The sequence below is a fragment of the Scylla paramamosain genome, chromosome 5 (assembly GCF_035594125.1).
Source record: "Scylla paramamosain isolate STU-SP2022 chromosome 5, ASM3559412v1, whole genome shotgun sequence".
In the NCBI taxonomy this organism is placed as follows: Eukaryota; Metazoa; Arthropoda; class Malacostraca; order Decapoda; family Portunidae; genus Scylla; species Scylla paramamosain.
The window spans coordinates 24,817,794-24,830,788 of record NC_087155.1 but is presented as its reverse complement, the minus strand read 5'-3'; the positions used below and the strand labels follow the sequence as shown (position 1 = coordinate 24,830,788).

The 12,995-nt window shown below is 32.1% G+C and overlaps 1 protein-coding gene across 1 annotated transcript in view; it reads left to right on the top strand.

The window, feature by feature from the left end:
* The window catches only part of LOC135100702 (dual specificity protein phosphatase 3-like), a 38,836-nt gene that overhangs the window by 13,256 nt on the left and 12,585 nt on the right, over positions 1-12,995 (top strand). Inside the window, exons 2-5 of the mRNA XM_064003879.1 lie at positions 7,066-7,202; positions 7,772-7,972; positions 8,481-8,619; positions 12,069-12,183. Of these exons, the coding sequence (XP_063859949.1) occupies positions 7,930-7,972; positions 8,481-8,619; positions 12,069-12,183 (297 nt within the window). The 5' untranslated portion in view covers positions 7,066-7,202; positions 7,772-7,929. The remainder of the gene's footprint in view (positions 1-7,065; positions 7,203-7,771; positions 7,973-8,480; positions 8,620-12,068; positions 12,184-12,995) is intronic.

Genomic DNA, 12,995 nt, shown 5'->3' with positions numbered 1-12,995 from the left:
TACTTTTAAATTTATTTATTTATTTTTTTTTTTTTTTTGAGCTATGGAATTTTTTTTTATTGCCTTGACCAAATGACTAAAATCATTAGTAAATAATGAGCAATTTATATATATATATATATATATATATATATATATATATATATATATATATATATATATATATATATATATATATATATATATATATATATATATATATATATATATATATATATATATATATATATATATATATATATATATATATATATATATATATATATATATATATATATATATATATATATATATATATATATAAAACAAATGCAAGAAATTTCCCTTTTTTTTATATATTATTTACTTTTTGCTATATATAATTTTGAATAGTTTTGGCAACTTTCCATTGTTTATATGCTGAAACTGCCACACTATTTTTATAGTTTTTTATTCAACTTTTCATGAAAAAATATTTTTACATGGTAATTTATTAGGTACTGAAAATTTCATGTTGTGATAATGTTCTTTCTTTCTTTCTTTATTTATTTATTTATTTATTTGCTTGTTTATTTGTTTGTTTTTATTAATAGTGATCTCTTTATCTCATGCTACAACATGTCACACTCATCAATGATTTTTGATGTCATGAATGATTTCCATCATCAAAGGACACACATTTGCTGTGAAGGAATCACACATAACTCTAAGGATGTTGTTTTGTCTCCTGGGAGTCCCTGGTCCTAAACAAGTAGCAGCACCAAAGGGTGTCATTCAGTTTCCCCTCTCTCCCACACCCCAGATGTCAGTGCCATGTGCTGTTCAAGATGTACTCTTCTTCCAACACGTTGCTCAATACACAAGATGAGTTATCATCCATTGTGTCACTACACTTAGCTGTGTTATTCTCCACTTTCCCTTGGTTATTATTGAATCTGATTTGTATACTCAGGCAAATATGAATTTCCCTATATGAAACATTAATTTTTGTGTTTGATATTTATTTGTTTTTTTTATTTCTTTGCCTGTCAATCTGCTTTATTATTATTATTATTATTATTATTATTATTATTATTATTATTATTATTATTATTATTATTATTATTGTTATTGATTTAGTTGTAGTAGTGGTTGCAGTACAATAGTAGTAGTAGTAGTAGTAGTAGTAGTAGTAGTAGTGTTTTTTATCTTAATCATATCTCCAGTTTTAGATTACTGCACACTCTTATTCAGTGTTTCTATGGTTTACCTATAGCATTCTTATATTGTATGCTGTTGTTGTACTGGAAATCATAGATGGTGATATTTTGTGATTTTAGTTTATGTACATGAGTTTCCATAGCTAAGAGCTCTCTGTAGTCTAAGAAAACAATATTGCAGCTTTCATGCACCATGTAAGTTGATTATTATGAGATATTGCAACAATAGTATTGATAGTAGAAATATTTTTATGACTAAAAGTTGTACAAATATTACTATAAGCTTTAATCAAGTGTCAGTGGATATAGTAGCTGCGTTATCAGACAGGAAGGTCATCCCTTGCATTATAATTGCATTATAAACCAAGGAACCAGTTCAAGTGTTCTACTCAACGTCTGCTGTAGCTTGCTGTGGCTCAAATGTAATGGTTGAGGAAAGAAAAGTAATGTTGCAAATGAGCATTATTATTGTACATATCAAAATTAGTTGAAAATATAATTTTCGCATTTTCTAAATTGTATCAGTTCATAAAATGTTCCATGATTTACTGCACACCTGTTTTTGGAAATGTTAACATCTAAACGAAAGGCAACAAAGCAACAAATCCAGGTACTCACAACATTTCTTGCCCATTTTCTCATATTCCCCCTTGGAGATGATGGCTCTGGAGTCATTGGGTGTGCCATCACAGTTATTTCAAGTCATCCATATAATCCACCTGCATACATTTCATGGTGAATTACAGTCCTTTTAGGGATTCTGTGTTGCAGCACTGAAGCATTTCATCCCTTCACATTCCATGTATTCTTGATGGCGTTAAGATCAGGACTTGCCTGACCACTGCAGGATGTTGAGGTAGTGGTCAAGCCACTTGGTGACCTTTGTGTTATGATAGGGTGTACCATCTTACACAAAGATGGTGCTGCCAGTAAACTGAAAAGAAATCAAGCAAGTGAACCTCCTCAATGATTAGTATTCATCACAATTTTTGAAAGAAAACAAAACTTCAGGTGATGAAGTGTGCTCTTGTAGTGCACACTGAGATCAAGATGACTGTTTAGCTGACATATCAACCACTGATAAGACATAAGAGGTCACCAGATACTCAACACTGTATATCACCACAAACAAATTCTTGAGAGGGCTGAGTCTCTCTCTCTCTCTCTCTCTCTCTCTCTCTCTCTCTCTCTCTCTCTCTCTCTCTCTCTCTCTCTCTCTCTCTCTCTCTCTCTCTCTCTCTCTCTCTCTCTCTCTCTCTCTCTCTCTCTCTCTCTCTCTCTCTCTCTCTCTCTCTCTCTCTCTCTGCCCACATGCATCCATAGCAAGACCTGACAGCATACTCTGGTTTCCTCTGTCCTTTCATAATGAGATTGCTCCTGACCGTGTAAATGTGGTTGAAATATGGAATGTGAACAGAGTATTAGGACATTTATTTGTTTTTAACGGGGAGGTGTGCACAGTTATGCAGAAAGGACAACTGCTGCTTTTTATTTATTTTTTTTAAACAGCATGTAATGAATGAAGGAGCCTGTGGAAATGTATTGATGCTTTACTAAGTAAAGTTGATGTGAACATAATTTTATACTGTCCACAATTTCTGAAGTCACTAATTCATTACAAGTGATAGCAATGCACATAATAGATGTTTTTCTTCCCTGAGCCTTGTGATGCACATTATAATAGCACATTATTTACCCTTATTTGGCCTCTTGTAAATTCTGGTGTTATAGACCTTGAACATTAAAATGAGTTGTGTTGGCCTTCCTGTGTATATGTTTGCTTATGTGTACATGTTTGTGTGGATGTTTGTGTATGTGGTAAAAAAAAAATCCAAGTTAATGATTCATGGAATTATGTAAATCAGGATATGTACTATTGAAAGAAATTATCTGTTTTTGTGGTGTAAATTGACTCGCATTAAACAAGTTTCATGTTCATAACGCTTGAAGTAGCGGGATTAGGGGCTGGAGTTTTGTGCAGTATTCCAAGGATGCATGGAGTGGGATTCCAAACATTATGTTATTGATACAAGATATTGTGAACACTTTGTATGTACATGAATGAAAGAGGAAACTCTGGGAGTATGTTTTCTTACACATAAGTGGTATTGATGTTTTGCCACTTAACTGAGTTCATGAAGTAAAATAAATGCACAGCTGTGTGTTGCTGATGCGTAATAATAATAATAATAATAATAATAATAATAATAATAATAATAATAATAATAATAGTAATAATTACAATAATAACAATGATAGTAATAATAATAACAATAATAATAATGATAATAATAATAATAATAATAATAATAATAATAATAATAATAATGTTATATAAAATAATAACAATAAGTCATCACTTTCTACCTATTTGCATACTAAGCTGATATTCCCATGAAGGGGAGCAGACAATTACAATGAGGCACCCACATGCACACTCCCAATTATACCAATAAGTATTCCTTCACATCTTGGCCTCTACACCTTTCAAGGGAGGGGACTGATTTATTGGAGTGACAGTCAGGGACTGACTGAATTTGTTATTTCTTTCTCTAATTTTATAAAATAAATATTTCAAGTATAAGTTTTTTTTTTTTTTTTTTTTTTTTTTTTTTTTTTTTTTCAGTGTATGCTTGTAGGGTAGAATCTTCTGCTGGTGTATCGTATTCAAAGTGTATGATATTCTGCTCTTTACCTACACCAGTCTCCACTGAAGAACATATTTTAGTACAGGACCCAGTGTTTGTAAACCTTTCTTTACTTATGGTTGGAAAGTTTTAAGCATCATCACAGGATTCAACTTTATTTTTAAGGAAATATATCAAAGTCAATCTATCTGTTGGTTTGTAATTCTTCCCCCATATCTTACTGCTATTAGGCACTGGGAACATGCCTTTGTACCACACACATAGAGCAGACAGTCTCATGCTCCTGCAATGCTGGAAAAGTAAGTTGATATGAAGGATTCCATCTATTTTGCTTTTCTGCATAACAGTTCTCATATCTGAAATTAAGCCTCTGGTCAGGTGAGGCCCAAGCACATGTACTTTAAATTTATCCTATTTTAATGGTTACTTATTTATCTTATATATGCATATACAGTATTATGTTTATTTATGTTAATATTTATTTAGTTACATACTTCTATTTATTATATATGCATATATGTATATACAGTATTATGTTTATTTAATTATTTACTTACCCACTTATTTAGCTTTTCTTTCTTTGTATTCTACTCATTTGTTTATTTTATTTTTATTGATTTTATTCCTTTCCTTATTATTATCATTATTATTATTATTATTATTATTATTATTATTATTATTATTATCATCACCATCATCATCATCATCATCATTATTATTATTGTGATTGATTTATTGTTATTGTTCCTATTGTGTACATATATCAATTTATTTTTCTTTTTATTTATTTTTATTTTACTTATATATATTTTTACTTATTTATTTATTTTTTTCTATTTAAAAAATATATTTATTAATTTATTTTCAATTTATTTATTTATTTTTTTTTTTCTGTGTGTGTGTGTGCAAGCATTTGTTCACCTGCAGTTGCTGCTTCTTGCTTTATATGAATTTACTTCTGAGTTTAGAAAAGTTTCTCTTACTAGAAGAATAGATCATAATTTGTACAGTTCATATGATAAAATGTAGTTCATTTTAGCTTTTAACTTGTTCCCTAATTCCTTAAAGAAAAAGAGTAGTCTTATTATTATGATAGATGAGTTCCAAGAGAGATCATTTTAGATAATTTTCAGAATGAATTTGGACTCTTTTCACATTCAGCTTTGCTCCAACTTAGATATATTCAGATGCACCTCACCTCTCCTTTGGAGAACACTTTTTAAGTTTGGGGCTTAAGTGTACAATATAAATCATCATATCCAAAATGGGATGTGAAACTTACTTGACACTAGTGATTAGCAGTTGTAAAAGGCTGGTCATGCTAACACTACACTGTCCAGCTCATCTTTGTTTCATCCATACAGGTCATCCAGCATTTGTAAGAGTATATTTTTTGCTACTTGTGTGATGTGCTATATAAAGTCAAAGCTGATGATGTAAACTGGTTCCCTACACTTCAAGTATCATTTGAACTTCAGTATTACAGGAACTCATTTTCTTCTCCAGTATAGCTGCTCATCTTTGGAGCAGTGAATGACATCATGGCAGCTCCCACATCTTATTTGTACTTGGAAAAAAAATGTGCCAAAATGTCTGTTGAATAAATTATCACTTTAAATTTTGGTCTAATTTTATGTACTTCTGACGAAAATTTCACAGCTCTTCATAAAAATGAAAGCTAGTGTCATTCGCATGCAAAAAAAGCACATGGAAACACAACCCAAAGCTGGACTGACCCTGAGGTATTCTGTGGTCCAGCCAGTTAAGGTTTGTCCTTCCTGTCTTGCAAATCTGGGTTCACTCCCCAATCACATCCACTTCCTATGTTTTTGATTGATCAATTTCTCTCTGTTACATAATGGAGAACGTAGTTCTTATTTCAGTCATGACAGTGGTGGGAGTCTTGGGATGGTCTTATAAAGATTTGGTAAAAAAAGCAGAATAAGGCCTAGTCCAAGTTTAAGATGGTGTGGGATAATTCAGTCCATCAGGAAATTAGTGTTTCCCAAGGAGAGAGAAAATGCGATGGAGCCAAGGCTTCCTAGTGTATACTATGGCAAACTTCACAGACGTCATAGCTACACCTTGGACTGTTCAGATGGTCATGCATTAAATTGATGGAACACCAGATTTTAATCTAGAAGGAGGAAGAGTGTCATGTAATGCAGTGATGGAACACAAAACACAAGCTAAAGCTGTACTGGCCATGAGGGACCTTAAGGTCCAGTTAGTTAAGTCTTGCCCTTCCTGCCTGTCAGATCTGGGTTTGATCCACCAATCACATCCATTTCCTGTATTTATAATAGTTTAATTTTTCACTGTTTAGTAATGAAGAACATAGATATTCATTAAATCATGGCAATAATACACCTGTTTTCTTATAGTCAGCTTATATCTGTTCCTTGGAGGTGGATTATACTTTTTAGGCTTCATTGGAAAATATCTCCATTGTCCATGACAGAGAAGTTCAGGATCCAAAGCACCAAACACTGATGTTTCTTCTTTCACACAGCAGCTTCTGGTGACCCATTAACTGTCCTGTGACTGATGTTGAGGCTAAGGGAGAGGAAAGGCCTTTTGCTTTGTGTCAATATTAGGTATGCAGAGTACAAGAGAGATGTATGACTTGGAAGTGACATGGAACAGAACAGAAGAATTGTATGTAACTGGGTGGAAAAATTCTGATGATAATGATATTCATAGTAAAAGTACATATTAATGAGGAGAGGTTTCATTACTTGGATTATTTGTATGCAGGAAATCAGTAGGAATTAGAAACTTTAACCAAATATTTTTCACTGTCTTTTGTGTTTGCATGCCATCCTCCTGATTAACTCACTCACTCATTATTCTAGTTTCCTATCATGGATCACCCAGCGTGCTCACCCGTACTGAAGGTATGGCAATAACAAGCATGCAGCTGCAATTTTATTTTTTTCTGTATTGACATCACATTTAGAAGTTGGTGTGTAAAATAAAAAAATCTTGAATATTAATTCAATTAACTTGTTCAAGATTCTTTAAAAATAGAATATATTATGAACTAAATATCAGAAGTGTGCATATATGAATTATCAACAATGTGTTCATATACACTTTTGTAATGTTTCTATTTCTACCAACAAATTAAAGAAGTTATGGGCAAGAATCAAGTTCTGTTTCATATCAATTTGATTTTTTTTTTTTTCCTCAATGAAAATATCAATTAACACAATCATTACAGTCATGTTGTTTTTCAGGTAAAAGTTGGCCTGGTGTGAGAGCTGTGAGTGGTGAAGTACAGCTCAGTGGTGGAGCCTTCCAGCAACACCCACACACCATCTCACTTCTTGCTCTGGCCTTGTCATGATGCATTTTGCAGTGAGGTTTATTTCAGGTTAGGTTTTTAATCAGTCCTTGCTATTTTTTTCATTGCACTTACTTCTATTGTTTTCTTGCTTCTCTTCCATGTGTAGAGTTCAGACTTTTCTGCTCATTTATTCCTATGTGATATTTTTTTCCAATCTTGCATTGCACCTTCTCTCTCTCTCTCTCTCTCTCTCTCTCTCTCTCTCTCTCTCTCTCTCTCTCTCTCTCTCTCTCTCTCTCTCTCTCTCTCTCTCTCTCTCTCTCTCTCTCTCTCTCTCTCTCTCTCTCTCTCTCTCCACCTTTCAGCTGTCTTGTCAATAAACCCACTTTACATACACTACATACAGTCTCATTTGTTCTGTTTCATAGGCATTTATATTTTTAAGTAACTGAAAATGATATATTGTGCCTAATTTATTTGCATATATATATATATATATATATATATATATATATATATATATATATATATATATATATATATATATATATATATATATATATATATATATATATATATATATATATATATATATATATATATATATATATATTATTTATTTATTTATTTTTTATTTATTTTTTTTTTATCTCTAGCATAAGGTAACTGAAGGGATCAGTTATATGGCCAGGGAGTGCCATGGAACCTTCACCAGTCATTTAGGGGAAACCACTGCTTGACCACAGGATAGAGTCAGCCCCTCTCTGCTTCACTCAACCCATCTCCACCAGCAAACAATCTCCTCCTCAGCACCATGGGAATGCACATGAATTTCAGTGATGATGAATATCCATCTGGTAAGTTATAAATCTTGCATCCATGGGCACCTTTGCAATAATTTAGTGATTCTTTCATATTTCCTTTTGTTTAAGTTTGTTATATGTAGTTTTAATGTATTTTGTAAGGCTTAATGAAAGCAAATCCATGTATAAAACTATGCACTTAGTTTGGTCATGTGGGTCGTAATAAGCATCATATTTCTTTTATATTCAGTCAATCAATTTTTATTTATGTTAACTGAGTGTGAATGCAGGATTATCATGTATATATGTAATATATTTTTTTTCTTTTCTTGCTTCATAGCTGGTCTGATACTGTTATCCATTGTAATCCTTTAATGCATTTATCATTTGTATTTATTCACAAATTTCCTATTTTCATAGGAAAATTATAGACTTTTATTATTCTTCATTTAAACAATTTTTCAAGGTAAATGTTAATTTCTTATATTACATAAAAAATTAAAGTCACTGGAAATCATTATTGTTTTTCAATTGCTCCATTTGTCATTTGCATTCATGACAGACTTTGAAGATCTGAGGGAGATAGTGACGACAGTGGAGACACCACTCCGGCCCATCCCGGAGATCAGGATGCACATATCCCGCTTCTTGGATGGTGCTGACATGGATGAGGTTTATCCTAGACTCTTTTTGGGAGACTGGTAAGGTTTTGGTACATTTATTCATTTCATCATGTTGATATATTGGTAAGGTTTTGGCATATTTGTTAATTTCATCACCTTTTTTATATATTAAAAATACTGATCAGCTCCCCTTGGCTAATATGCATGAGAGTATTTCATATAAGAACACTACATATGTTTGGAACACTTGGTCTGCAACTAAGAGGTCACATGGTTTGAATCCTGAGCTAAGTGAGGACCAAAAAATTATTTTTTCAAACTATCTTCTACTAGCCTAACAATGAGTATATATATGAGATATAAGCCCAGGAGTTGTAATCTTGCTTTCCTGGAAGGAGTAGTAGACTTTGAATCCTGTCTGCCCTTGTGTGTTGTGAGTGTAACTGTGTCTGTGTGTATGTGCTTTCTCTAAAAGAAGAGATTAGATATACACCATGCCCTAAGGTACAAATGAGGTGAGGTAATAAGAATAAATGTGATGTTTATAAACAACTTGCCATGTGTAGCAATTGTAAAGTTTTTGTATTAAAATGAATGGTCTAGAACTCATCCTTGTAAGAAGCTACATACAAAGTGTGCTAATGTAGTTAGTATTAAAGGAGTACTTAGATGCCATGATGAGCTTAAGAAGAATGAATGGTCACCAGTCAAGTCAAAAGTAATATGCACATATTATTCAAGGGAACACAGTATTTTGTGCAAAAACATCATGAAGATTATTCCAGTCCATTTTTTTTTTTTTTTTTTTTTTTTTTTTTTTTTTTTTTTTTTTACCTTACTGTGTATTTACTTAGTTGTATTTACCTATCTAGTTGTATTGAACAGGGCACAAGCCAAAGCTCATTTTGTCCTGTCTCCATAACCATATTTATCCAGTTGCTCTTTAAACATGTGTACACTGTTTGCTGCAACCACTTCTTCCTTCAAATCAATTCAAATTTCAATAGTTCTATATGGGAAGCTGCATTTCATGATGTCCCTTGAATATCCTCTCTTTATTTTTTTCCCATGCCCCCTCATCCATCTCTCTCCCTCCCTCATCAGTGGTACCAAATAATTTCTGTCTATTCTTTCTTTATTGTTTACTAATTTGTACATTGTTATCAAGTCTCTTTTTTTCTCTCTTCTCCCTTGTAGTGTTAGTAAACCCTTTTCTTCAAGTCTTCCTTCATGGCATAAGTCTTTCAGTTCTGATACCATCTTTGTCACTATCCTCTGTATTCTTTCCAAAAGTTTTTCAATTCTGATACCATCTTTGTCACTATCCTCTGTATTCTTTCCAAAAGTTTTTCAATTCTGATACCATCTTTGTCACTATCCTCTATATTCTTTCCTGTTTTTGTCTATCTTTTTCTATGTGGAGCCCAAACTACTGCTGCGTATTCCAGTATAGGTCACATCATGCTTGTTATAATTTTCTTCATCATTTCTTCATCTAAATAGTTAAACGCCACCTTAATATTTGTTAACAAGCTGTATGTAGAGCAGAATATTCCGTTTTTGTGTCTTTCAGGTGATAGTATGTCCTGAATCATTACTCACAGATCTTTTTCTTCATTACTTTTCATTATTATTTCTCCTCCCATTTTGTACTTCCATGAAGGTCTCTTTATACTTTTCCCATTTCCAACATGTGGCATTTTCTGGCATTAAATTCTAGTTTCCATCTTTGCCTCCATGCATATATCTTGTCAGTACCTTTTTGTAACTCCTTGCAGTCATTTTCATCCTTTATTATTTTCATTATTTTTGCTTCATCAGCATATAGGTTTATATAACTATTTAAATCCTCTGTCTTATCATTTACATATATTTGAAACATAACAGGTGCCAACACAGATATTTGTCACTTTGTACCAACTTGAATTAGTGTGTCTGATTACTGTTCTAATTTCCCTCCATTGTAAATAATCCTCCATCCATCTCAATGATGCTCCATTTAGTCCTCCCTTATTCTCTGGCTTCCACATAAGGCTTTTGTAGGGAACTTTATTGAATGTTTTTTTTTGAGATCCAGGTATACTGCATCAACCCATCCATCCCTCTCTTGCATTACTCTCATATAGAAGCTCAGTAGATTTGTGACACAGGATCTACCTTTCCTGAATCCAAATTACTTTTCTGTAATTCTCTTTTCATCTTCTAGATATTCCACCGATCTGTCTTTAATTACTATTTCACTAAGCTTGTTCACAATACATATTAGTGACACCATTCTATAATTTAATGGTTCCATTTTATTTCCCCCTTTGTATATTGGCACTATATTAGCTCTTTTCCATTCCCTTGGTTCTTTTTCTTCTCTCAATAAGCTGTTAATCATATTCCATGTGAGTTCTTCCATTTGTTCTCTACATTCTTGTAATATCTATCCATTTGCTTGATCTGGTCCCATAGCTTTTCTAACTTCCAGCAGTTTCTTGATTTCTTGTCTTTTACTTGTATCTCCTTTATTCCCTCATTCTGTGATACTGCTTTCAGTGCCACAAATTTGGTTTCCTTTGTAAACACAGATTGAAAACTCATTAGTTCACTCATCTCCTCAGTAGTTTCATAAATTCTTCCTTTCTTTTTTAACTTGTTTATGCCATCCTTATGTTTCACTTTCCCATTTATGTATCTGTAGAAGAGTTTGGGTTCTTTGCATTTTCTTACTATGTCACTTTCAAAGTTTCTTTCTTCTTCTCTTCTTATTATACTATATTCATTCCTTGCCTTTCTTTATTCTTCTCTAGCATTTCCATTCAGTTGTCTCATCATTTTCTTCCATGTCCTGTTCTTTTTTTTGCTTCTACACACCTGGCATTATACCATTCATGTTTCCAGATTTTCACTTTATAACTAAGCACAAACTGTTGCACTCCCCTCTTTATACCTGCTTAGAAATATCTTATATTTTCTTGCACTACTTTACCTTCAAATAACTCTTTCCAGTTGATTTTTCCATAAAATCTATTAAGCTCTGCAAAGTTTACCTTAGCATAGTTCTGTCTCCCATTTATGTATTGTTCTTTCCTGTGCAACACTTTTTTTTCCTGTAGTACTATTTCTATAATCACATGATTGCTTTTTCCCACTGGGCTCAGACAATGTACGCATCGTCTGAGCATTGTCCACTTTCTGGAGTTTTTTGTAAGCACAAAGTCCAACTGTGATGGTTCTTCTTCTCCTTTACATCTTGTAGGCTTGTTCACCCACTGTCTCATTGTATTCACCATCATGGTTTGCATAAGTTATTTGCTCTATGACCCAACATTTTCTTTCACTTCCATCTCCTCCCAGTTAATTCCTTTAGTGTTGAAATTGCTTACTAAGAGCACTTTGTTACTTCCTCTATAGTATTTTTTGTTTCTAGTTGCATACTTTTAAATTTATTGGTCTCCTGTGTGTGTGTGTGTGTGTGTGTGTGTGTGTGTGTGTGTACTGCATGGAATAAACTTTACATATATCTGTGGTACCCTTTGCAGTGATGCTGCCATGAATGAGGCTTACCTTCGCAAGAATGGTATCACTCACATTCTCAATGCTGCAGGTAACACCTGTGGTCCAGCCCCAGTTAAAACAGGGAAAAGTTTCTACAAGGTTAGTATGATATATAAGCAAGTGTATGATAACCTGTACAGAGATCAAAAAGAATTTCCTATTATATATATATATATATATATATATATATATATATATATATATATATATATATATATATATATATATATATATATATATATACTCGTATATATATATATATATATATATATATATATATATATATATATATATATATATATATATATATATATATATATATATATATATATATATATATATATATATATATATATATATACTCGTATATATATATATATATATATATATATATATATATATATATATATATATATATATATATATATATATATATATATATATATATATATATATATATATATATATATATATATATATATATATATATATATATACAGTAGGGTATATGACAACTCAGTCATTACAACATACAACTGTAATAATGCACTGAAATTTTAATAAATATTTAATTGGAATAACTAACCAAAATTGGCATAACAAACTTGCTACTCATGCAAGCACCGGAATTTTAATAAAAATTTAATCGGAATAATTAACCTAAACTGGCAAGACAAACTCACTATTTCTGTGACCTCTGAAGTTCTAATAAAGATTTATTAAGAATAACAAACTAAGACTCGCAAGACTAACACACCTTTGTGTTAGTCTTTCAAGCCACTGCTCACCTATCCACCGCTTGTCCCTTCCTCCCTTTTTTCCTTTCCTTTCTCTTTCCTCTTATCTCAAACCTCCCTCCCTGTCACCTCACCTCCCCCTTCTCTGTCTGAGATAAGGGACAAGTGAGTGAT